Here is a 26317-nt window from a genome sequence, read left to right as displayed (position 1 = left end):
TGCTGTAAAAACTCTCCAGGCTCAGGGAATGGAGTGAACCTTGAAAAACCGGGCTTCTTTTGAAGGATTTGGTGCCAAAACCCCATTTTGTGACAGGTGAAACAACCCCAAAGCCTTCAACACCTTTCATGCAGCACAAAATATTCCCAAATTTACCGAGATATTGTTGCTATGGCAGCAAAATATGGTTTGGCATCTCCTGAGATGAAAAACCTCTGGTTCTGAGGGGTGAAAGTTGAATTTTGTGACCCCCAGGAATGATCCTGGCTGCTGAAGAACTATTATTATTATTATTATTATTATTATTATTATTATTATTATTATTATTATTATTATTATTATTATTATTATTATTATTATTATTATTATTATTATTATTATTATTATTATTATTATTATTATTCCCCCACTAAGGAGAGAATCTCTGGGTTGGGGTAAGTTAGGGAGGATTTTTAGGCAGGTTTTAGCAGAAGTTGGGTTTTTGAGGAGCTGGGCCACGAATCCTCCAAGAAAAGCCACAAAAAAGTGGATTTTTGTCACTGCAGATCCCAGTCATATCCATCCTCTGCTTCTCTCTACCATCATCCCCTCATCTCCTTTTATTTTATAATTTATATATAAAAATATATATAAATATATAAAAATATATAAATATATATAATATAATATATCACATGTATTATATATCATATATTATTATATATTATTATATATCATAATATAATATAATGTAATGTAATGTAATGTAATATAATATAATATAATATAATATAATATAATTATTCAATATTAATTTTAATATAGTTATTTAGTATTAATATAATATGATAGTAACATAAATATCTAATATTTAATACATATAAATATATTATATATTAATATATAAATACATAAATATGTAATATATAATATATAATATATAATATATAACATATAGCATATAATAGATAATATATAATAGATAATATATAGTATATAATATATAATATATAAATATATATAAATATGTATATTAAAAATAAAAAATAGATATTATTATCATTAAAAATAATAATAAAATGTAAAAAATATGTACCATTATATAGGTAGATAATAGATATAATAATAAAATGCAATTAATATTATTAAAGTAATTATTAAATCATTAAATAATATTATAATGGTATTTATATCAGTAAAACAGCAATATTAAATAATTATGAAAACAATTCATATTTAATATTAAATACTTATATATAAAATATATTTTTTATAGTTGCATATAACATGTTATATATAATATATATTATATATTATAGATAATATTATATATTACATATTTATATATTTATATATTCATATTTAATATATTTATATATTAAATATTATATATTTATATTAATGTTTTATTATATTAATATTAAACATTGATCTTAAATATTGAAACATATTATATTTATATAGAAATTATTTAATCTTATTTATAAAAAGTTTATTTATTTTTGTATTTATTTATTTATTTGTTATATTTATTTTATTATTTCTATTCTCTCTCTCTCCATCCCTTCTCTCCCTTTTTATCTTGAATTTTGCTTGGTTTTCTCCTCTTAGGACCTCTCCCTACACTTTTTTGGGTATTTTTTACCCCCTTTCTGGGTAAAAATAAATAAATATCCATAAATACCCATAAATCTGCAGTGGGAAGCTGCTGTCACTTGCCTTGATTATTTCTCACTTCGTGGCATCTTTCAGGATTTCACTTCAAAGCAAAGCAAACAAATCTTAAAAGCAAAATTCATCTCCCTGCACGTGGAGAAACATTTTCCTGGAGAAAAACATTTCCTGGTGTGGGTGATGGAGGATTCATCCTCTCCGAGCCTTGCTTTGTGTGCAGCCCAGATTTTCTGAGAATTATGGAATAAACTCAGCCAGAAAATTCCAAAAAATCTCTTTTTTTGTGCCTGGTGTGATGCTGGAGCCGTGTTGGGGGAAGGTGGGAGCGCCTGGGTGGGATTTGTGGCAGAATTAATCTGAGGGAATCACTAAATGCTGGTGTTTCCATTAAAATGAGCCATTTTTGGTTGTGTTTTGTGCTGTTTGACCCAAAGCATTGCTGGATAAACTGCTCCCGATGCTGCTGCTCATCGTCATCCTCAGCAGAGCTGGGTTTGGGGTGTTTGGGGTGCAAAGTTTGGATGGAACCGAGCTCAGCTCCCCAGTGACCTCCAGCAGCAGCTCCCTGCTCGTGCAGTGCAAAAACTCCTGGCTTTTCTCTGCCCTGCTGGAGGTTTGGAGCTTTAAATCACAAATATTTCAGATTTTTGGGGCTGATTTTGGGCAAGTCCTTGGGATTCTCTGCGAGGCCAGAGCCTGAAAGCTGCAGAGCTTCTGCTGGGAATTCAGAGCAAATTATCCCTGCAGCCCTTGGGACCCAGAGCCCATTGCTCTGTGTGTTGGTTTTTGTTTTATTTGGGTTTTTTTCCTTTCAAAAGCACCAAATGCTGAGGGTGGCTGGAGGCTGAAGTCCTGCAGAATGGCTCAGGGCTCAGCAGGAAGATGCTTGGGTTAATAATAATAATAATAAGATAATTAAATCACCCCCCTAATGATTATTTCCACCCTGTTAATGATTATTTGTACCCCCTTACCCCCTGCTAGTGGCCAGCCCCGCTGTCCTGCAGGCTGGGCTTTATTTCTGCCGTGGAAAAATCAGAATATTTGGCTTGGTTTACATAAGAGGCAGCAGGTGCTGTGTTTATAGAGCTGTCATTTCACAGCTCCTGGTGTTTCCCTCCTGTCCTGGCGTGTCAGGAGGCAGCAGCAGAGCTTTCACTCACAGCTGGAAATGTTGGGAGCATCCTCTGGGATTCAGGAACAGGGAAAAAAGTGCACAAGGAGCACATCAGCAGTGCTAAACCTCATCACAGAATTCCTGCCAGGTAATTCCAAGCTCCTCGTTAGATTGATGTATCTAATTGCTATCATTTGGATTATTTATTACCCAAACAATATCCATTCTTTTGGGATAATTCAGCAGCAAGTGGGGCTGCTCTGCTGATCTCTCTGTGCTCTCTGCCAGCCCTAATGCATTTCTTGCTGCAGGGGGAGAGCAGGAAGGTTTATGAGCCACAAAATCTATTTTTACTCCTAAAAAGCGCCCCCAAAAATTCACCAAAGAAAGGCCAAGCAGTGCAGCTCCAAAAGAAACTCTGCAGCTCCAAAAGGAAACTCTGCAGCTCCAAAAGGAAACTCTGCAGCTCTCTGTCCTGTCCTGATGGAGAGTGTGTTTTGCCAGCTCAGAAATTCCACTTTTATTCACATTACTGTGTGAAAAATGAGGTTCACATGATTTTTATAGGATTTAAAAGTTGAATAAAAAAGACAATTAGGAGAAAAAATAAAGTGTACAAATACATTCAGCCAAGAGAGCTCACCTTACTAACAAAGGATTGTCCCTTAAAAACAGAACCCTGCTGCATATCCAGAAATTCTCATCCATATTCAGACATTCTTAGGATCTTTGGGGTTCTTTGGTTTAATTTTGCCCCCTTCCCAATAGATCAATCTTCTTGAGATTGATTCTGTTTTGATTCTATTGATTCTCGAGATTTACATTCCCTGATACCAGAAATGCAATAAATTCCTCCCCCCAGAGTTCTGTCTTCATCTGGATAAGATAATTTACAAATGCAGGAGTTCTCCGGCTATTTTTTTTTTTCTCAGTCTTTGGGTTATACAAACAAAAGCAGATTTTATTTTCATATACTATAATATACTATATTTTATTTTTTTCTATTTTAATATACTATATTTTAATATACTATTTTAATATACTATAATATACTCTATTTTTATTTTAATATACTATATTTTAATATACTGTTTTAATATACTATAATATACTATATTTTTATTTTAATATACTATATTTTAATATACTATTTTAATATACTATAAAATACTATATTTTTATTTTAATATACTATATTTTAATATACTATATTTTTATTTTAATATACTATATTTTAATATACTATTTTAATATACTATAATATACTATGCCATAGCCTAACATATATGTATTATACTATTTCTAAATTTCATCAATAACAGAAATTAAAAAAAACCTATATAAATACAACAAAATTTCTCATTCTTATACACATAACATTCATTTTAATATTTGTGATATACCAAGAATATAAAATGTATTTATAACAACTGGGAGTGCTTGGGCTGCAGAGGCACCAAAACCTGTCCCTTGCTGTGCCTCAGGTGTTCCTCCTCCCAAACACAGGGCCAGCTGTAATTCCCCTCAAATTCTGATTTAAATTTAAACAAATCTGATCTTCTTGATGAAATACCTTTATTCAGCAGTGGTGAATTCATTCAGCAGCCATGCAGAGTTTAAATGTTCTGTTTTCCTCCTGATGGGAGGTGCAGAGGAGGAGGAAGCAGCGGTTCTGCTTTGGGATGTTTCTGGAAGGGATTTTTTGGTCTCAGTTATTTGTTTAATTACCTGACACGATTTTATTAACTGGGATGGGATTGCTGAGCATCACCAAACCGAGCACTGAAGTGATCCTGGCTCTGCCCCCACAAATAAACAGATTTTCCAAACAGCATTGTGGTTTCTGTTCAGCAATTTCCTGTTTTAGCTTTCCTAGACCCTGCTGCATCAGGGAGAGAAACTTTATTTTCAAAAATATGATTAAAATTGATCATTTTTTGTATCATTACCTATTTCCCAAGTGCTTGTGCTTGAGGAGCATTGGATGGTTGGTGCCAAAATGGTGAGATTTGGACATTTGGAGTAAAATTCAGAGTTGTTCTCCCTTGGTTGTCTCCAGATAATGAGGGAGGGAAGGAAATGGGGCAAAAAGCAGAAGTTTGGAAGGTGATGGGTGGGAATGAGCAGATCCCTCTTTCCACAGGGGTTATGGGTGAGAGGAACTGGAGCCTCCAAGGGGAGCTCTGCCCTCATCCCACCCCTGAACTCAGGGTAGGGGAGGAGGAAAAACTGGGAAAAAAGAACTGGAAGGGGAGGGAAAGGAGTGGAATGTTGTTAGAGGGGAGGGAGGTCTGTGATTTTCTAGTGGGGCTCAAACACTGTGTGAAACCTTGATATTGCTGTGAATTCCTTCCTGCAGGAGCTGATCTTCCCCAGGGCTCCTGTTAAATGAGGTTTGAGAAGGTGTTCTGGGTGTGGTGTGGGGTTTGAGAAGGTGTTTTGGGTGTTGAGCAGGTATTTTTGGTGTGATGTGGGGTCTGTTCAGGTATTTTGGGTGTGATGTGGGCTCTGTTCAGGTGTTTTTGGTGTGATGTGGGCTCTGTTCAGGTATTTTGGGTGTGATGTGGGCTCTGTTCAGGTGTTTTTGGTGTGATGTGGGCTCTGTTCAGGTGTTTTTGGTGTGACTCAGGGTCTGTTCAGGTGTTTTTGGTGTGATGTGGGCTCTGTTCAGGTGTTTTTGGTGTGATGTGGGCTCTGTTCAGGTGTTTTTGGTGTGACTCAGGCTCTGTTCAGGTGTTTTTGGTGTGACTCAGGGTCTGTTCAGGTGTTTTTGGTGTGACTCAGGGTCTGTTCAGGTGTTTTTGGTGTGACTCAGGCTCTGTTCAGGTGTTTTTGGTGTGACTCAGGGTCTGTTCAGGTGTTTTTGGTGTGATGTGGGGTCTGTTCAGGTGTTTTTGGTGTGACTCAGGGTCTGTTCAGGTGTTTTTGGTGTGATGTGGAGTCTGTTCAGGTATTTTGGGTGTGATGTGGGCTCTGTTCAGGTGTTTTGGGTGTGATGTGGGCTCTGTTCAGGTATTTTTGGGTGTGATGTGGGCTCTGTTCAGGTATTTTTGGTGTGACTCAGGGTCTGTTCAGGTGTTTTTGGTGTGACTCAGGGTCTGTTCAGGTATTTTTGGTGTGACTCAGGGTCTGTTCAGGTGTTTTTGGTGTGATGTGGGCTCTGTTCAGGTGTTTTTGGTGTGACTCAGGGTCTGTTCAGGTGTTTTTGGTGTGATGTGGGCTCTGTTCAGGTATTTTGGGTGTGATGTGGGCTCTGTTCAGGTGTTTTTGGTGTGACTCAGGGTCTGTTCAGGTGTTTTTGGTGTGACTCAGGGTCTGTTCAGGTGTTTTTGGTGTGATGTGGGCTCTGTTCAGGTATTTTTGGTGTGACTCAGGGTCTGTTCAGGTGTTTTTGGTGTGATGTGGGCTCTGTTCAGGTATTTTTGGTGTGACTCAGGGTCTGTTCAGGTGTTTTTGGTGTGACTCAGGGTCTGTTCAGGTATTTTTGGTGTGACTCAGGGTCTGTTCAGGTGTTTTTGGTGTGATGTGGGCTCTGTTCAGGTGTTTTTGGTGTGACTCAGGGTCTGTTCAGGTGTTTTTGGTGTGATGTGGGCTCTGTTCAGGTATTTTGGGTGTGATGTGGGCTCTGTTCAGGTGTTTTTGGTGTGACTCAGGGTCTGTTCAGGTGTTTTTGGTGTGACTCAGGGTCTGTTCAGGTGTTTTTGGTGTGATGTGGGCTCTGTTCAGGTATTTTTGGTGTGACTCGGTCTGTTCAGGTGTTTTTGGTGTGATGTGGGCTCTGTTCAGGTGTTTTTGGTGTGACTCAGGCTCTGTTCAGGTGTTTTTGGTGTGACTCAGGGTCTGTTCAGGTGTTTTGGGTGTGACTCAGGCTCTGTTCAGGTGTTTTTGGTGTGACTCAGGGTCTGTTCAGGTGTTTTTGGTGTGACTCAGGCTCTGTTCAGGTGTTTTTGGTGTGACTCAGGCTCTGTTCAGGTGTTTTGGGTGTGACTCAGGCTCTGTTCAGGTGTTTTTGGTGTGACTCAGGGTCTGTTCAGGTGTTTTTGGTGTGACTCAGGCTCTGTTCAGGTATTTTTGGTGTGACTCAGGCTCTGTTCAGGTGTTTTTGGATGTGATGTGGGCTCTGTTCAGGTGTTTTTGGTGTGACTCAGGGTCTGTTCAGGTGTTTTTGGTGTGACTCAGGCTCTGTTCAGGTGTTTTTGGTGTGACTCAGGGTCTGTTCAGGTGTTTTTGGTGTGACTCAGGGTCTGTTCAGGTGTTTTTGGTGTGACTCAGGCTCTGTTCAGGTGTTTTGGGTGTGACTCAGGCTCTGTTCAGGTGTTTTTGGTGTGACTCAGGGTCTGTTCAGGTGGTTTTGGTGTGACTCAGGGTCTGTTCAGGTATTTTTGGTGTGACTCAGGCTCTGTTCAGGTATTTTTGGTGTGATGTGGGGTCTGTTCAGGTATTTTTGGTGTGACTCAGGCTCTGTTCAGGTGTTTTTGGTGTGACTCAGGCTCTGTTCAGGTGTTTTTGGTGTGACTCAGGGTCTGTTCAGGTGTTTTGGGTGTGACTCAGGCTCTGTTCAGGTGTTTTTGGTGTGACTCAGGCTCTGTTCAGGTGTTTTTGGTGTGGCCCTGGCAGTGCCCCAGAGCTGGGGCAGTGCGGTGGGCACAGCCCTGGCCCTGCAGGCGGATCCCTCCTGTCCATCCCTGCTGGAAGGGATTTGCTGCTGGGAGCAGCTCTCTCCAGGGTAATTCCTGTGCCTGTGGAGCCTCTGCCACCTTCCCCCCACGGCTGTTCCTGCAATCCTTGGGATGCAGAGCCGAGTTTTCCCCTGGATGCAGCCGGAGCCAGGCGATGCTGAGGCAGCTGCACATCACATCTGGCTGGAAAATCACCCCCAGCTCTGGGCTGCCCTTCAGCCCTTTGGAGTGTCCCTTTTCCATGGGAATGGTGCAGGGAAGCGCTGCTGCTTTCCTGCTGCTGCTGAAGTCTCACTGCTGCCGCTGTCCTTGGCAGCTCCGTGCCGTGTTTTGGGTTCCTGAGCTTTTCATGGGGCTGGAGCAGGGAGAACTCTTCTGTTCCACCCCAGCCTTTTGAAATCCTGCTGCAGCTCCAGATCCCTGAACATTCCAGCTTCCAGCACTGCTGGCCTTTAGCTCCTCAGTTTGTGAGGAAGTGGAATTAAGTTGTGGATTTCAGCTGCTGTGGCTGAATCAGGAACTGGGATTCACCGGGGGAATTATTCCCCGAGCTCCAGGCTGTGGTTGCTCTGTTAATCTGGGAAATTATGGATGCTCTTCCTCTCTCCTGGAACTGGGAATAGTTGAGATTTGCAGCTCTGGAGGGCAGAGGAGAATAATCTGCTGCACTTGGTGATGATGGGGTGGGAACTGAGCTCCTTGGTGAGGACCCATGTCCCTGTCCCCATGTCCTGAGGAGTTTTGGCTCTGCACAGGTGAAGCTTTGGGGGGCACAGATGTGCCCAGGGGCTCGGTGCTGTGGTGATTGAGACCCTCCAGGAATTTTATCCTCAGGATTCAGCCACACAGTGAATTAAGCTCTGGGTTAACCCCTGAATAATGTCCCAGAGCAAGTGTGGCAGTGGCAGCTGAGGAAAAGCTTTCTGTGCAGGGAGGTGCAAGGATCTCCCTGTGCCACCATCCCAATGTTTTTATAGGGCAGGCTGACATAAGAAGAGGGTTTGGGATGGCAGCAGCATTTCCTGAGTCACTACAGCTCAATTTTGCTGTTTTGCTTTTATTTTCTCCATTTGTTTTCAAGCACATTTTCAGTTCTCAGCAGAGATAAATGGCTTCAGGAGAATGGGACAGATCCTGCTGATTTCTTGGGCTTCACCAGCAAAACAGCAACAACCTCGTGGCTGCAGCATCCCTGTGGGGAAAGGAATTCCTTCCACTGAAAAAGTTCTCCTGAATTCCAGGGGGAATTTGCAGGGCCAGCCATTTATCCCCCTTGGGAATGGAGGGAGCCTTCAGCATCCTTGAGGGGATGCCCTGTGCCCAGGATTGTTCCCTGCTCCCCTCAGTGCTGGTTTTTGCTGCTCCAGGGCTCAGCAGTGCCCTGTGACCTCTCCTGTCCCAGGGGAGGATTTGGCTCCTGGCTCAGATCCCATCCCAAATCTCCTGAGCCACCCCACAAATCTGCCAGGGCCAGGTTTAACAGAGCTCAGATTAACACAGGCCCAGCTGGGATGGACTCCTGGAGCTCCTTGGGGCTTTCCCCAAATCTCTCTGCTTTGGAACCTTACACCTGTTCCACTTTTATTTTTTTAATTTTTTCTGGAATATCCTAAACCCTGCTCCACCCATGGTTTATCCCCAGCCTCGTCTGACCCTTCTCCCAGAGGATTTGGGGTTTGTTTTCTGACTGTGAGGTTTTGTTTTTGTGAAAAGGAAACCAAAGTAATATTCCCTAAATCACAGTAGTCTAAGATCAAAGTGTTGATTTTTTTACACAGTGGGCAATCCTGGAATTTAGGATGGAAAAAAACCTTTAAGGTGGTTGAATCCAGCCTTTCCCCAAAGCCACCACGGGCCCATGTCCCCAAATGCCACATCCACATGAATTTTAAATCTCTCAGGGACTTTCCTGATGATTTGGTCACCCTTTCTGGGAAGAAACCTTTCCTAATATCCACTTTTCTCAATTATTACTCTAAAATCACCTTGTGTTAGAGTGATCTCAGAATTGATGAATTATGGCTCCTTCCTTTCTCTTTCCTTCCACAAAGAATATTTTTCTGTGCTTTTTTTTCTGTCAAAACTCTTAATTTGCATTGTTTTATAATCAAAAGAAATGAGCAGATTCTCATCTGCCATTGCTGTAAGGTTCTAGGTCAGCTGAAATGCTGGAGCCTGGTGAAAACTGGAGAAAATTTGGATAATTTTGAGTCTGGCAGTGACTTGGTTGCATCAGTGCAGGTCAATAATAATGAGAGGTGCTACTCTGCGTATTGCTGTGTCAGAACTATGCAAAGATGTTGCTCAAGAGGATTTTTTAATAGCTGCTTTTGTTTTGGGAGATTTTTATACTTCCAATTCCTTCCTGGAAGAATATTTTAATATTTTTTTCCCCAGGTCGTGCATCAAGGTGGAAGAATAACTTTAAAATAATTTCCAGGGTTTGATTTCCTGAATTGCAGATAAAAATAAAACAATGCTTTCTGAGCTGGAAGATTTGTTGCAAGGAGTTAAAAGTTCTTTCTGCTGGCACTGAGAGCTGAAAGTGAATCACTGGCCATGAGCCAAACTCCCATCAGCTCCACAGAAATATTCATTAGGTAAATCAATAATTAAGCCCCCTCTGCAAAACTAATGCTGGGTCTGACTCCAGTTTCTCTGCAGTGCCTGCTCATCCAGGGATTCTGGATTTAATTTCTTTTCCAAAGGAGTTATAAGGGATATTACCAAGATTTAAGGATTTTTTTGGTGGAGTTTTTTTTTTTTTTGGCACTTTGGTTTGACTCTGTAGCATATTCAGGTTATTCTGAATAAATTTCCTTATTCTTTTCTCACCCAGGGATTCTGAATTTTCACCCACTGGGTGATTTGTTGCCGTCCCAATGTTTTTATAGGGCAGGCTGACATAAAAAAAGGGTTTGGGATGGCAGCAGCATTTCCTGAGTCACTACAGCTCAATTTTGCTGTTTTGCTTTTATTTTCTCCATTTGTTTTCAAGCATATTTTCAATTCTCAGCAGAGATAAATGGCTTCAGGAGAATGGGACAGATCCTGCTGATTTCTTGGGCTTCACCAGCAAAACATCCATAACCTTGTGGCTGCAGCATCCCTGTGGGGAAAGGAATTCCTTCCACTGAAAAAATTCTCCTGAATTCCAGGGGGAATTTGCAGATTTATCCCCCTTGGGAATGGAGGGAGCCTTCAGCAAACGTGGCCTCTCTGTTTTCAAAGGGAGAGAAGGTTTTAATCCCTGTTCTTTAATCCCTGGAATGGGTTTTATTCCTCCTTCTGAGGGAGCAGCTCCGTGCCTCGACTGCCCCATCCCGCTGCTGCCTTGTGAGAGTTTGCTCTGCAAGATTCTGTCCTCCAGGCCTGCAATTTCCCATCTTTTATTTATCAACCCTCTCCTCCAAGAGCACTCAGGGTGCTGGGAACTATCTGGGAAATAATTCTCTGTTAATTAAGGCGCTCCAGGTCGCGTGGTCTCGTTACCTGCGCCGCATCCTCTGTGCTGGTGTCAGTTTGGGGTGTGAGGTGTGAGAATTCCTCTCTGAGCTCATCCCAGCTGCATCCCCTGGCCTGAGCAGTGATGTTGCCATTCTGGAGTTTGGGTAGCCCAGGTGAGACCCCAGCAGATGTGTGGGGCTGTCCCCAAAAGCCACTGGCTCGGGGGTAGGGCTGGTACAGTTGTGTGGTCAGGCTGGCACACGCTTCTGATAGCAGGGAAAGGACAGGGGTAAAGGATGGAGAGGAGCTTTGGTGTGAATCCCAGAGAGATTTAACCCCCAGGGGGATCAGGGACCCAAAAAACCCAAGATCCAGGGCTACAGCAGGTTACACACAGGGGAGGAGCAAGAGGGGGGTACAAACCATCACCAGGGGTGAGCCCAAGAGGGAGGAACAGGGGCAGGGGGTTACAACACCAGGACCAACCGGGGTGAGGGGGTGGAGAGGATCAGAAATACAGTGGGGCCTCAAAGGGTGGGAGATGGACAGGGAAAGGAATGGAATAAAGGGCAGGGTTCACATTGATGAGCAAGGAAAGATCTGGAATGTAGGGCAGGAATTACACTGATGGACAGGGAAAGGTCTGGAATAAAGGGCAAGGATTACATTGATGAAGAGGGAAGGATCTGGAATAAAGGGCAGGGATAACATTGATGAGCAAGGAAAGGTCTGGAATAAAGGGCAGGAATTACATTGATGGTTCAAGGAAAGATCTGGAATAAAGGGCAGGAATTACACTGATGGACAGGGAAAGGTCTGGAATAAAGGGCAGGATTTACATTGATGGTTCAAGGAAAGGTCTGGAATATAGAGCAGGAATTACATTGATGGTTCAAGGAAAGGTCTGGAATATGGGGCAGGGTTCACATTGATGGACAGGGAAAGATCTGGAATATAGGGCAGGGTTCACATTGATGGTTCAAGGAAAGGTCTGGAATAAAGGGCAGGAATTACATTGATGGACAGGGAAAGGTCTGGAATAAAGGGCAGGAATTACATTGATGGTTCAAGGAAAGATCTGGAATAAAGGGCAGGAATTACACTGATGGACAGGGAAAGGTCTGGAATAAAGGGCAGGATTTACATTGATGGTTCAAGGAAAGGTCTGGAATAAAGGGCAGGGATAACATTGATGAGCAAGGAAAGATCTGGAATAAAGGGCAGGAATTACATTGATGGTTCAAGGAAAGGTCTGGAATATAGAGCAGGATTTACATTGATGGTTCAAGGAAAGGTCTGGAATAAAGGGCAGGATTTACATTGATGGTTCAAGGAAAGGTCTGGAATATAGAGCAGGAATTACATTGATGGTTCAAGGAAAGATCTGGAATAAAGGGCAGGAATTACATTGATGGGTACTGGGAACCTGGGGTGATTGGACAAGAGGGGGATTGACAGGGACCATTCTGGAAGACAGGGAAGGCTCTTGGGGTGAGTGACACGGGGGAAAAGGTGGGGAAAACTCAGGAATGAATTATTCCCTTTTAGGGGGAAAGGTATTTGGGAGCAACCAACTGTTATAAACACTTAATAAATTTATAAAACATTAATAATAAAAATCCAGCACCACACACTGAGCCCAGGGGTGACAGTGACAGCGATTCAGCAGAGCCAAGGGCTTCAGGCTGAGCTGGGAGGTTTCTGCATCCCCGAGGGATGCTTGGCTCAGAGGATAAAGCTTTTCATTTATTTATTACCAAAGGGGATGCAGGAAATGGGGAAAAGAACCCTCCTGGTGCCCTCCCAAAGCTCCTGGTACCTCCAGGGTGGGCACAGGGGTTTTGTGACCTGGGGCACGGGGACTTTGTGACCTTCAGCCACACTTTGGTGGGGCACAGACACACATGGAGTGAGCTCCTGAACCTGGAAAAGGAGTTGGGAAGGGATTTTGGGGGAGGTTGGGACTGTGCTGGTGGGCCATGGCCAGAGCAGCAGCTGCTGAGAGCTGGGGCTTTTCATCCCCTGTTGGTTCCTCCTCAGATCAGCCCTGACTCTCCATCCTCTGATCCCGTGTGATCCTGCCATGGCTCAGAGCACCACAGGCTGTTTTGGGCTTGGAGGGACCTTAAATCCCATCCAGTGACACCTTTCACTGTCCCAGGCTGCTCCAAACCCCATCCAGCCTGGCCTTGGACATTCCAGGGATCCAGGGGCAGCCACAGCTGCTCTGGGAACCTTCTCGGGGTCCCCCTGCTGCCTCCATGCTCCTGTGAGCTGTGAGAATCTCTGACTTTGGGGGATGCTTTCAGGCTGAAATCCCTCATCACACTCAAATGCCTCCTCCCAGCCCTCCAAAATCAAAGAAATCAGCATTTCTTCAAATGAAGAAATGAAAATCTTCATTTCTTCAAATGAAGAAATCAAAGAATCAGCATTTTGTTGGTGATTTCTGCTCAAGCAGTTGGGAATTCTGTTCTGAGCCATCTCCCCTTGCCCATGGTTTTTATAAGGTTTTTTTTGTGGGAGGGGATGGATCTGGGATCTGGATTCAGATGCCTGAAGGTGAATTCTCACCTCCCTTCACATCACAACCTGGGAATCCAGCCTGAGGCTCACAGGGGATTTATCCTGGAATTCCTTTAGGGCTTCTCACCCTTAGCAGGCAGCTCTGAGCACTGAGCTCTCCTCATTGCCTCTCTCTGGGCAATTTGGGGGAGTTGAGGTTGATTTATTTATTTATCAAACCAGGAAATGCATTTGGTTGTCTTTAATTTCTTTAACTGAGACTGCATTAACTTCTGGTGACAGCGCTGCTCTGAGATGTTGCTTTGGTAAATTTGGGATTTATGGTGAAAATCCTTTTTGTGCTTGTAAAATCCATTTTATTATTTTATTTTATTTTATTTTATTTTATTTTATTTTATTTTATTTTATTTTATTTTATTTTATTTTATTTTATTTTATTTTATTTTATTTTATTTTATTTTATTTTATTTTATTTTATTTTATTCTATTCTATTTTATTCTATTCTATTCTATTTTATTCCATATTATTAGATTTTATTCTATTCTATTCTATATTATATTATTTTCTATTTTATTTTCTATTTTATTTTCTATTTTATTTTCTATTATATTTTATATTATATTATGTTATATTTTACTCTATTCTATTCTATTCTATTCTATTCTATTCTATTCTATTCTATTCTATTCTATTCTATTCTATTCTATTTTTAAATGCCTTTAAACCCAATAGGAAAGCAAAGGAGTGAAATAACAATTCTCAATATGCCTGAACAGAATTGCTGGTGTTCTCCAGGGCCCAGAGCAGAATCCCTGTGGCTGTCAATAGAACCTGAGCAGGAATTGTGTGGGTGGATCAGAGCACTTATCCCAGCCATTATCCAGCAGTGGCACAAGTTAATGGAACAAATTGTCAGGGGGACTGCTGGGAGGAAGGGAAATGTGATTTATGGATGGCAGATAATAAATACACTGCGTGTCAGGAGAAAGTTTGGAAAATAATAGATGGAGGTGCACTGAGAAAATCGTTGGCATGGCTCAGAAAAGAACATTTTTATTTCTGGCTGCTTATTGCTTGAATTACTTCCTGATTTTGGTATTTAATGCAGGGTGAGTTGCATTTGGAAAAATGAAAATGAAAGCAGTTGTGTCACTTCTGAAGGTGACAATAGGGAGAAAGGAAATAGGGAACACGCTGGAAATTGGGATTTTGGTGGTTGCTCACCCTCCCTTCTGCTTTGGGACAAACCCTTTGGATCTGGAGGGTGCTGCCCCTGCAGGGGGGATGTGCCTTTTGTTGTCTTTGAGGAAAACCAGTCAGAAATGTAGGGAATTACAATAATAACACAAACAAACCCCAAAAAAGCTGTGTGGATGTGGCAGTGAGGAGCAGGGGGCACAGCAGGAAGGCTGGGGTGGGGTGACACAGGAAAATCCCAACATTTCTCCAACATCAGGGATCCAACCAGGAACTCCTGGACAAAGAATGAGGATCAGCGTGGACTTAAAGCCCAAAAACCCTCCCCAAAACCCCAGATTTTGTGCAGTCTGTGATCCCCCACATTCCTTTATTTCCTTCAGATATTTCCAGCCTCCCAAACCAAACCCCTGAGGAGGAAACCTCACCTGTTGAGAACATTTCTGGGTCAGTGTTTTTACATTTGCAGCTTTTCAGCCTGGGGCAGATAAATCCCACTCATTGTGGGGCACAATTAGGATGGAATTGCTCCTTTTTGAGGCTCTCTCCAGGCGTGGGATGCTCTGAGGAAGGGCTGGATTGAGCAGGGTTTGCCCTGGGATGAGGCACTGGCAGCTCTCAGAGCCTCAGCTCTGAAGGGAATTAAATTTAATGAATGTTTCAGTAGCTGTGGGATCTTTGGCCTTGCTGCCTGGAGCTTGGGATGAGCGAAATGGGGGTAAAGAGGGAAAATTCTGAGAATCTGGGAAGTGGTTCTGGAATATTTGGGCAGCTCTGCTCGTGCTGGGAGTGCAGAGCTTTGGCTGGCTGGAGCATCCCGGTGTGGGAAGCCGTGGAGAGACAGAATTTGGGGTTGGGGCTGGCTGCTCCCCCCAATTTCCTGGGAATGGAGCTGTGTGGGGGAAGATCTGGAATCAGGAGTCACCTCTCCAGGCTCAGGTCTTACACAGGGGCGCTTGGAAAACCCAGGAATTACATCCTAAAGCACCTGGAAATGGCCTTCTCATCCTGGATCCCCAAAACCCCGGGTGAAACAGGAGCAGCCACCACAGGCAGAGCCCTCCCTGCCTCCTTCTCCCCGGGCTGGAGGAGCAGGAGGGTGGAATCTCCCAAAATGGAATCAAAACGTGACAAACGTGGTTAATGGAGCAGAACCTTGGATCAGCTGCTGCCAGTGGCTCTGGTGGCACCTCCCAGAGCTGGAATTGGGTTCCAGGCACCTCCCAGAGCTGGAATTGGGTTCCAGGCACCTCCCAGAGCTGGAATTGGGTTCCAGGCACCTCCCCAGCTCTGGAGACCTCGTTAGCGGTGTCTGGGAAAGGGGGAGCACCGAGAGCTCCGCTGGGAGATGGGAAGGAGCCGTTTCTGCGTTCAGGATTCGTGTTTTAAACGCCAATGTCGTGCTGGGGATGGGGCTGGGGGGAGCAGAGCTCTGGCTGAAGGATTGCTTGGCCTTTGAAGTGTCACACAAAGCTGGTTTTAGGTGCTGTGCGTGTTTGGCTTGTAAGCAATGACAAGATCAAGGTTTTCCGGGAGCGCTACGCCGTGTATCGGCGTGGGAATGTCAGTCCTGGCAGAATCAGGGAGCTCAGGGCTTGGGGTGACACCAGTCCCACCCAAAATGTCACTGGGGAGCACTCCCCACACAGCATCAGGTGATTTGTTGGCTCTGAGGATGAAAATCCCAGAGATTTCTGGATAAAACCCAAGCTGAGGGTGCCCAGCTGGGATGGGCTGCCTGCTTTGGCTCCGAAGCTTTGGGTGCCACAGTTGTGTGTTCAGCATGGAAATGAAACCAGTGGGGTGCTGGGACTGTACTGGGACAATTCTGGGTCACCTTGGGCTCAGCAGGAGGCAGGACCTGCAAACTTGATTTTCTCTCAGCTCTGGGATTTTCTTACAGCTCAGCTCTCACTGGTTTGTGGGAGTGAACAGCAAAGCTTCTGCAAATATTTACAGGGTCATTGTCCCAAGATTTACATGGCTATTCCATAAGTATTTATAATTCCCCCAATATTTACAGGGTTATTGCCCCAGGATTTTAATGGCTATTCCATAAGTATTTATAATTCCCCCAATATTTACAGGGTCATTGCCCCAAGATTTTCATGGCTGTTCCCTCAGTATTTATAATTCTCCCAATATTTACAGGGTTATTGCCCCAAGATTTTCATGGCTATTCCATAAGTATTTATAATTCCCCCAATATTTACAGGGTCATTGCCCCAAGATTTTCATGGGTGTTCCCTCAGTATTTATAATTCTCCCAATATTTACAGGATGATTCCCTTGATATTTACAGGGTTATTCCCCCAATATTTACAGGCTGATTTCCCCAATATTTACAGGGTTATTCCTCTGATATTTAGTTGGATATTTCCCCAATATTTGCCTAATTCTTCACCAATATTTACAGGATTATGCCCCCCATATTTACAGGATTTTCCCTCAATATTTACAGGATTTTCCCCCAATATTTCCATGGTTATTCCCCTGATAGTTACAGGTTTAGTTCCCCAATATTTATAGGATTATTCCTCTGATATTTACATGGATATTTTCCCAATACTTACCTAACTGTTCCCCCAATATTTACACGGTTATTTCCCCAATATTTACAAGATTTTCCCCTAATATTTACAGGTTTATTCCCCCAGTATTTCCAGGTTTATTCCCCCAATATTTACAGGATTGTTCCCCAATATTTACGTGGTTTTCCCCCAGTATTTACAGGATTTTGCCCCAATATTTACAGGATTATTCCCCAATATTTACATGGTTATTCCCCCAAAATTTACAGGATTGTTCCCCAGTATTTACAGTGTTATTTCCCCAGTATTTACAGGATTTTTCCCCAATATTTACAGGATTGTTCCCCAATATTTACATGTTTTTTCCCCCCAGTATTTACATGGTTATTCCCCTAGTATATACAGGATTATCCCCAATATTTACATGGTTTTTCCCCCAGTATTTACAGGATTTTCCCCCCAATATTTACAGGATTATCCCCCAATATTTACAGCGTTATTCCCCCAGTATTTACAGGATTATCCCCAATATTCACATGGTTTTCCCCCAGTATTTCCAGGTTTATTCCCCCAATATTTACAGGATTATTCCCCAATATTTACATGGTTATTCCCTCAGTATTTACAGTGTTATTCCCCCAATATTTACATGGTTTTTCCCTCAGTATTTACAGGATTTTCCCCCCCAATATTTACAGGATTGTTCCCCAATATTTACAGGATTGTCCCCCAATATTTACAGGGTTATTCCCCCAATATTTACAGGATTGTTCCCCAATATTTGCATGTTTTTCCCCCCCAGTATTTACATGGTTTTTCCCCCAATATTTACAGGATTATCCCCCAATATTTACATGGTTTCCCCCCCAGTATTTCCAGGTTTATTCCCCCAATATTTACAGGATTTTCCCCACAATACTTACAGTGCTATTCCCCCAATATTTACAGGGTTTTTCCCCTAATATTTACAAGGTTATTCCCCTGATAGTTACAGGATTATTGCCCCAATATTTCCAGGTTTATTCCCCCAATATTTACAGGATTTTCCCCCAGTATTTACAGGATTGTTCCCCAATATTTACAGGATTGTTCCCCAATATTTACATGGTTATTCCCCCAGTATTTACAGTGTTATTCCCCCAATATTTACAGGGTTTTTCCCCTAATATTTACAGGATTGTTCCCCAATATTTACATGGTTTTTCCCTCAGTATTTACAGGATTTTTCCCCCAGTATTTACAGGATTTTCCCCCCAATATTTACAGGATTGTTCCCCAATATTTACATGTTTTTTCCCCCCAGTATTTACATGGTTTTTCCCTCAATATTTGCAGGATTATCCCCCAATATTTACATGGTTATTCCCCCAGTATATACAGGATTATCCCCAATATTTACAGTGTTATTCCCGCAGTATTTACAGGATTGTTCCCCAATATTTACAGTGTTATTCCCCCAATATTTACAGGTTTATTCCCCCAATATTTACAGGATTTTCCCCCAGTATTTACAGGATTGTTCCCCAATATTTACAGGATTATTCCCCAATATTTACATGGTTATTCCCCCAGTATTTACAGTGTTATTCCCCCAATATTTACAGGGTTTTTCCCCTAATATTTACAGGATTGTTCCCCAATATTTACATGGTTTTTCCCTCAGTATTTACAGGATTTTTCCCCCAATATTTACAGGATTTTCCCCCCAATATTTACAGGATTGTTCCCCAATATTTACAGGATTGTTCCCCAATATTTACATGTTTTTTCCCCCCAATATTTACATGGTTATTCCCCCAGTATATACAGAATTATCCCCAATATTTACAGTGTTATTCCCCCAGTATTTACAGGATTGTTCCCCAGTATTTACAGGATTATCCCCAATATTTACATGGTTATTCCCCCAGTATATACAGAATTATCCCCAATATTTACAGTGTTATTCCCCCAGTATTTACAGGATTATTCCCCAATATTTACATGGTTTTCCCCCCAGTATTTACAGGATTATTCCCCAATATTTACATGGTTTTCCCCCCAGTATTTACAGGATTATTCCCCAATATTTACATGGTTTTCCCCCAGTATTTACATGACTATTCCCCCGTAATTCCCAGGAGGGGAAGGAAATCCCCAGCTGCTGTTCTGGCTGATGGTGTCCCAGATCCATGGCTGTGACCCTGATGTGAGCACACAGGGAACATATGCCACCTTTTATTTGCCAGCCAATTTTATTTTATTTCTTTTCACAAAAAACTGGGTTTGGAGCAGCCAAAATGTCACATCTGTTCAGCCCACAGAATGCACTGCACCAGAGCATTTCCTCTGTGGGAAATTCTGCATTTCAGGCTGTTCAACCAGTGTGGTAAAGTGCATGAAATGTTCTTTTTCTCATGGAGTTTCTCCTCTTTTTGCAGCAAGGGAAGCCCTACGTCTTTGACAGGGTTTTACCTCCTAACACAACCCAGGAGCAAGTTTATAATGCCTGTGCCAAGCAGATTGTCAAAGGTAGGTTTATTATCCCTCCTAAAGGATGTTTTCTGTGCCCTCAAGCTGTTTAAACACTGGATAATGAATATTTGGATGTCTGAAGGAGAGTTTAGCATAAGTAATTCCAAATATTTCATTTTTTTAAGGGATTTTTTTTTTTTGCTGTGTGAGAAAAAAGGCCCAAACCAAAGAGCTGAAGGAATTGAGGTCATTGTTCTGTATTCTCTCCTTGTTATTCCACACAAACACGTGGGTTTTGGGATATAAGGGGCAAAAAGGGTGTTTTTGGTGCAGGTCAGTCCAGGGTGAGCGTGGAATATCTGGAATTTTGGATCATTGCAGGAGGGTGTGGAGGGGCCTGGTTTGGGAGTTGCTTTGCATGCAGAGAATTTGCATTTAAAACTGGAATGAGAACACAGGTTCCTCATGGAAAACACCCTGATTCTTGGAACAAAACCTCCACCAGCTCTGGGAATTTCAAGGTTTTCACTTGAAATAATAATAATAATAATAATAATAATAATAATAATAATAATAATAATAATAATAATAATAATAATGTTGTCCTGCAATTCTCTAATTTAGATTTCACTATGAATTAATTTTTTTTGGCCTACAATTAGCTCAATATCTCACTTTTCCCCCCATTTTTTATTGCACAAACCTTCCTATTTCAGCTCCAACCCCGTGCAGAGTTGAAAATCGCTGATAATTCAGTGTGGGGATGCTGTGAAGGATTTTTAATTGATTTTCTTCTTCTTGCAGATGTCCTGGAAGGTTACAACGGCACAATCTTTGCTTATGGACAAACCTCATCAGGAAAAACCCACACCATGGAGGTACAGGGGGAAGCAGTTTGGGGGGAAGGAGAGGAATTCCCTGGGGAAATGACCTGGGAAAGGCAGAACTCTGCAGCTCCGAGCTGGGAGAAACAGATTCGGGAATGTTCGGCTTGGGGATGTTTTGGGGTCACCCAGAAGGGTTTTTCTGTGTTTTGGGGCTCTTTTGGGGTCACCTGGAAGGGTTTTCCTGTGGTTTTGGGCTCTTTTGGGTCACCTGGAAGGGTTTTCCTGTGGTTTGGGGATGTTTTGGGGTCTCCCAGAAGGGTTTTCCTGTGGTTTGGGGTTTTTTTAGGGTCACCTAGAAGGATTTTCCTGTGGTTTTAAGCTTTTTTGGGTCACAGAGAAGGATTTTCCCATGATTTTGGGCTCTTTTGGGGTCACCCAGAAGGGTTTTCCTGTGGTTTTGGGCTCTTTTGGGTCACCTGGAAGGGTTTTCCTGTGGTTTGGGGATGTTTTGGGGTCTCCCAGAAGGGTTTTCCTGTGGTTTGAGGTTTCTTTTGAGTCATCTAGAGGGATTTTCGTGTGGTTTGGGGATGTTTTGGGGTCACCCAGAAGGGTTTTCCTGTGGTTTTGGGCTCTTTTGGGTCACCCGGAAGGGTTTTCCTGTGGTTTGGGGATGTTTTGGGGTCACCCAGAAGGATTTTTCTGTGGTTTGGGGTTTTTTGGGGTCACAGAGAAGATTTTTCTTGTGTTTTTCACATTTTTTTGGGATCACCCAGAAGGATTTTCCTGTGGTTTGGGGATTTTTGGGGTCACCCAGAAGGGTTTTCCTTTAGTTCTGGCTCTTTTGGGTCACCTGGAAGGATTTTCCTGTGGTTTTAGGCTCTTTTGGGTCACAGAGAAGGATTTTCCTGTAGTTTGGGGATGTTTTGGGGTCACCTAGAAGGGTTTTCCGGTGGCTTAGGCTCTTTTGGTTTACCTAGAAGGATTTTCCTGTGCTTTTGGGCTCTTTTGGGTCACCTGGAAGGGTTTTCCTGTGGTTTGGGTTTGTTTTTTTTGGGTCAGCTAGAAGATATTTAGACATTCCAGCAGAAATTCAAGGATTTCCTCCTTGCACGAGGCTGCTCCTCCCCTGTCCGTGTCTTGGAGCAGCTCAGCCCAGCAAAGCCGGGCTCTGTGGAAGTTAAAACCGAGCTTTGCTGGCTTCAGGTTTTGCTCCACAATTCCCACAGGCAAACCACCCAAGCTGCAGGATAAAGGACAAGAGGAGCCCCGGGGCCTTGGGAAAATCTGCATTCCTGGAGGATGCAATCAGCGATGTCTAATTAAGCAGGAGGGGGAAAAATCACTGGCTCAGCCCTCGCAGATGGCACAATCCTGAGTAATCCACCAGCTCTGGGTGTAATTAAATCCAAATATCTGCAGGGCTCGAGCTGGTGCTTCCACATGGCCTGGGAAAGATCTCCTAAAGCCAATTTATATTCACATTTACAAGTGGTGATAAAGGGAATGACCGTGGAGAAGCCGCTGGTTTTCTCCTCCAATAAAGGAAAAAGCCGTCGCTCCCAAGTGGAATCCAGTCTATATTCAGCTTTAATCCCAACATCCTCTTGTAAAGTTGCTAAAGTGTGTTGTGGAAGGGGGGGAAAAAAATAAAAATAAATAGTCTGGAGTTGAAGAAATAGTAAATCCTCTTGGTAAAGCTGTTACGGGGGATTTTGTGTGAAATGGGAAATGGGAAACGCTTCACGGTGTTGGTGTTAAGCTCCACCAGGACACGGGGCTGTGACACAGAATTTCTGACAGACTTTCTTTGCCACCTGAAAAGCAGGATAAAAGTTTAAAAATCACATTTTTTTTCACTGTAAGTCAATTTGGGCTTTGACCTCCCCACAGCAGAGATTTCAGTGCTTGGTTCCTCATAAATTGGAGTTAGGATGTCAACATCCTGAATTAACCTCCTGAATTAACCACCCTGCCTCAAATGTTGCATTTCATCTGCATTTAATCCAAGTTTTTATTAAAATCTGGGGGTTCAATAGGCAGAGAGCTCTTGGTGGGTGTTTCCAAACCCTTTCAGTGAAGTTACAGCAGAGTCCATGGGAATATTTGTGGTTTCTTTCAGTTTTTAATTCCAGTTTTCCAGCCCACCTTTTGTTCCCTTCCTTTTTATGGCCTCTCTCTCTTTTAGTGGGAGATTCCCTGCCCATGGAATGGGATGAGATTTAAATCCTTTCCAACCCAAACCATAAATGAAAGTGGGCGGCCCATTTCCATCCCCCTCTTTTTTAAAATAAAAATCCATTAAATAAAATTTTGAAAATAAAATTTAAAAGAATAAATTTCAAATAATATAAATTTAAAAGAATATAAATTTTAAAGAATAAATTTAAAATAAATGAAAATAAAATTTATAATAATAAATTAAAAATAAATGAAAATAAAATTTGAAAAAATAAATTTAAAATAATATAAATTTAAAAGAATAAATTAAAAATAAATGAAAATAAAATTTAAAATAATAAATTAAAAATAAATGAAAATAAAATGTGAAAAAATAAATTTAAAATAATATAAATTTAAAAGAATAAATTTAAAATAAATGAAAATAAAATTTGAAAGAATAAATTTAAAGTAATATAAATTTAAAAGAATAAATTTAAAATAAATGAAAATAAAATTTGAAAGAATAAATTTAAAATAAATGAAAATAAAATTTGAAAGAATAAATTTAAAATAATATAAATTTAAAAGAATAAATTTAAAATAAATGAAAATAAAATTTGAAAGAATAAATTTAAAATAATATAAATTTAAAAGAATAAATTTAAAATAAATGAAAATAAAATTTAAAAGAATAAATTTAAAATAAATTAAAATAGAATTTAAAATAATAAATTTAAAAGAATAAATTTACAATAAATTAAAATAAAATTTAAAATAATAAGTTTAAAATAAAATAAAATTTAAAATAAAATAAAATTGAATTTTCTACTGATTTAAATGGTGGCAGCTGTGAGTGTCCCTCACACTTCAGGTTTTACACCCGGATTTCTGAGCCAGAGGAGCTGTGGAAAGGAAAATATGATTATCATGGGGCTTGCTGGGCTAGGGAAAATATTGAATTAAATGTATTTAAAAGTTGTCACTTCCTAGAAGTGATTAAAGGATAATTTTACCTGGTGCTGCCGGGTAAATCCAGCTCCACCAAACCCATTCCAGGTCTGCTGGAGCATTCCTGCCTTTGGGGCTGCTTTAGGAATTGTGGGTTCTGCTGGATTTCCTGGAGGAATCCCAGTAAATCCCAGTTTATCCCAGTTTAGGGAAAGCTCCTTTTCCCTCCGAGGGAGAACTCCCTGAGCAGTAACTCGGGGCAGGCAGCTGCTCCAGGGAGCTTTCCCAGGATTTCTTCAGGGAGAGGGGTGGAAATGAGGCTGCAGCCACTGAGTGATGGAGCAAGGAAAGACAAAATCTTGAGGGGTGTTTGTACATTCAATTTTCCCCTTTGCCAGGGATTTAATTTGATTTAATTGCCTTTCCCCCACCCCATTCTCATAAATAAATGAAATAAAATGGTGTCTGGGATGGGAAGGAGTTTTTACTTCGGCAGCTTAAGGAGATGCTGGGTGTGGTGCAGGGTTTAAGTGCTGCAGGAGGTTATTGATTGATGAAATTATCATTATTGATGAAATTTAAATAAAATATTCACAGTTTAGCTCCAGCTGAGTGCTGCTTTATAGGGAAAACAGAAATGGAACTGATTTATCCCTTTTGGGTTTTTTTTTCCCTCAAGATGTTTCTGTAGTTCAGGGGCAGGAACCTGTGAACTAAAATAAAAGAATATATATATATATATAATTATAAAGCAATAAGTGCTTTAAGCACAGGCAGGGGGTGGAGGGAGAGGTGATGTGAAAATTTTGTGTGGAATTGCCTTCATCCCTCCCTGGCTGCTGCTCAGAAATTCACTGCCACTCCACCAGCTCAGGGGAAATGGGGAAGTGGCAAAAATTTCTATTTTAGGCCCAAAATTTTATATTGTAGGAAATATAAAATATAATAAATATATAAATAAGTATATAAATAAAATATAATGAATATATAGATAAAATATAATAAATATATAAATAAAAGTAAGAAATATATTAAAATAAATATAACAATATTATCCATTATGACACATATAATAATTATATACACAATATAATATATATAAATTATATAATTATTATATATAAAATATATATTATATTATATAACATAATATTATATAATATAATATAATATAATATAATATAATATAATATAATATAATATAATATAATATAATATAATATAATATAATATAATATAATATAATATAATATAATATAATATAATATAATATTATATTATATAATATAATATAATATTATATTATATTATATTATATTATATTATATTATATTATATTATATTTGTTTTGCATTAATATAATTTTAATATACTATATATAATATGTAATGTATAATATATAAAATATAATATATAAATACAATATATAATACATATGATATAATTAATAATATATAAAATATAATATTTATATAATATATAAACTAATATACAATATATGATATATCATTATTATTTATGATATATGATATAGAATTAATATATAATATAAAATACATAACTTAAATAATAAAACAATAGTTATGTAAAATATTGTATATTGTACTTTATTATATTATTGTATATATAATTATATATTGATAGGAGATGTATTTAAATGTTTTATATTGTTTTAATTATATATTGTTGTCTGCTTCATAACAATATATTATATATTATTATATATAACAATAGATTATATATTATATATTATTATATAATCTATAATTATTAAATAATAATTATTATTATATATTATATCTATTTTTATATATTATTTTATATCTATAAAAATCTATATTTTAAACTATATTTAAGGATGCTAATAAAGACTGGGACAACAGATTCAGTGTGACCCAGCAGTCACTGACAAACACATCATCATCAAAACCACATTTATGTGCATTTTGCTAAAAAAAACAGTTGGTGCTTAATAATTTTTATCAATTACAGATCAAATCTGCCCTCCCAGGATGGGGAATTGTGTCTATTTTCCCAAAATCATAAGAATTCCCTACCTCTGTTTGGAGTAAGAATATTTTTGTGCAGTTTGAGTTGGACAAAGATTTATTCCAGAGGCGTCAGAGATTCCAAACTGCGTGTTCTGATGGAATCTTCTGATGGAATCGTCTCCATTGAAGCAGTTTCATGAAACATTTGGGAGCAGCAGTTCAGTGGAAGCTGTGGGCAGAGTAGGCTTTTATTTTAAATATTTTTTTATATTTTATTTTTTAATATTTTAAATTTACCTTTCTGACCCCGTTTTGGTGGCGCTGCCTCTCCCGGAGGTGCCAACACGAGCAGGGCAGGGGAATTTTTTGGGATGAGCGAATATTCAGTTCCTAAAAGAACAGGAGCAGGTGTTTGTGGAAGTGAATATGGAAAACAGGAGGGGTTTGGAGTTCCCTGCAGCAGCCCTGGCAGGCTCAGATTTGGAATATTTGACTGGAATCCCCAAATCCCCGTAAGCCAGATCTTCCCCCAGCCCAGCGGGAAGGAGGAGCAGGATGTTTTAATGCTTCTTGTCACTGACAAATTCCCCAAATCCTGGTTGAAGAGGGAGATCAGGCTGGGAGTTGGATTTTTGTTGTGTTTGTCAGGCGGGGGGAGTGTTGGAAAGGAGCTGGCAGGACACAAGGATGCTCCATGGGGTGAGGAATTCCATGGGTGAAGTTTGTTCTGCCACCTTTTCTGAGCACCAGCACCAAGATAATCCCCCCCTGGAGCAATAAACATTC

The 26317-nt window shown here is 40.4% G+C and overlaps 1 protein-coding gene across 1 annotated transcript in view; it reads left to right on the top strand.

The window, feature by feature from the left end:
- Positions 1-26317, top strand: part of KIF5C (kinesin family member 5C) — a 75650-nt gene that overhangs the window by 8592 nt on the left and 40741 nt on the right. Inside the window, exons 2-3 of the mRNA XM_058839830.1 lie at positions 19572-19662; positions 20410-20483. Of these exons, the coding sequence (XP_058695813.1) occupies positions 19572-19662; positions 20410-20483 (165 nt within the window). The remainder of the gene's footprint in view (positions 1-19571; positions 19663-20409; positions 20484-26317) is intronic.

The sequence above is a fragment of the Poecile atricapillus genome, chromosome 5 (genome assembly GCF_030490865.1).
Source record: "Poecile atricapillus isolate bPoeAtr1 chromosome 5, bPoeAtr1.hap1, whole genome shotgun sequence".
Classification (NCBI taxonomy): domain Eukaryota; kingdom Metazoa; phylum Chordata; class Aves; order Passeriformes; family Paridae; genus Poecile; species Poecile atricapillus.
The sequence above is the reverse complement of the archived record's forward strand: the minus strand, read 5'-3'. Positions and strand labels throughout refer to the sequence as shown.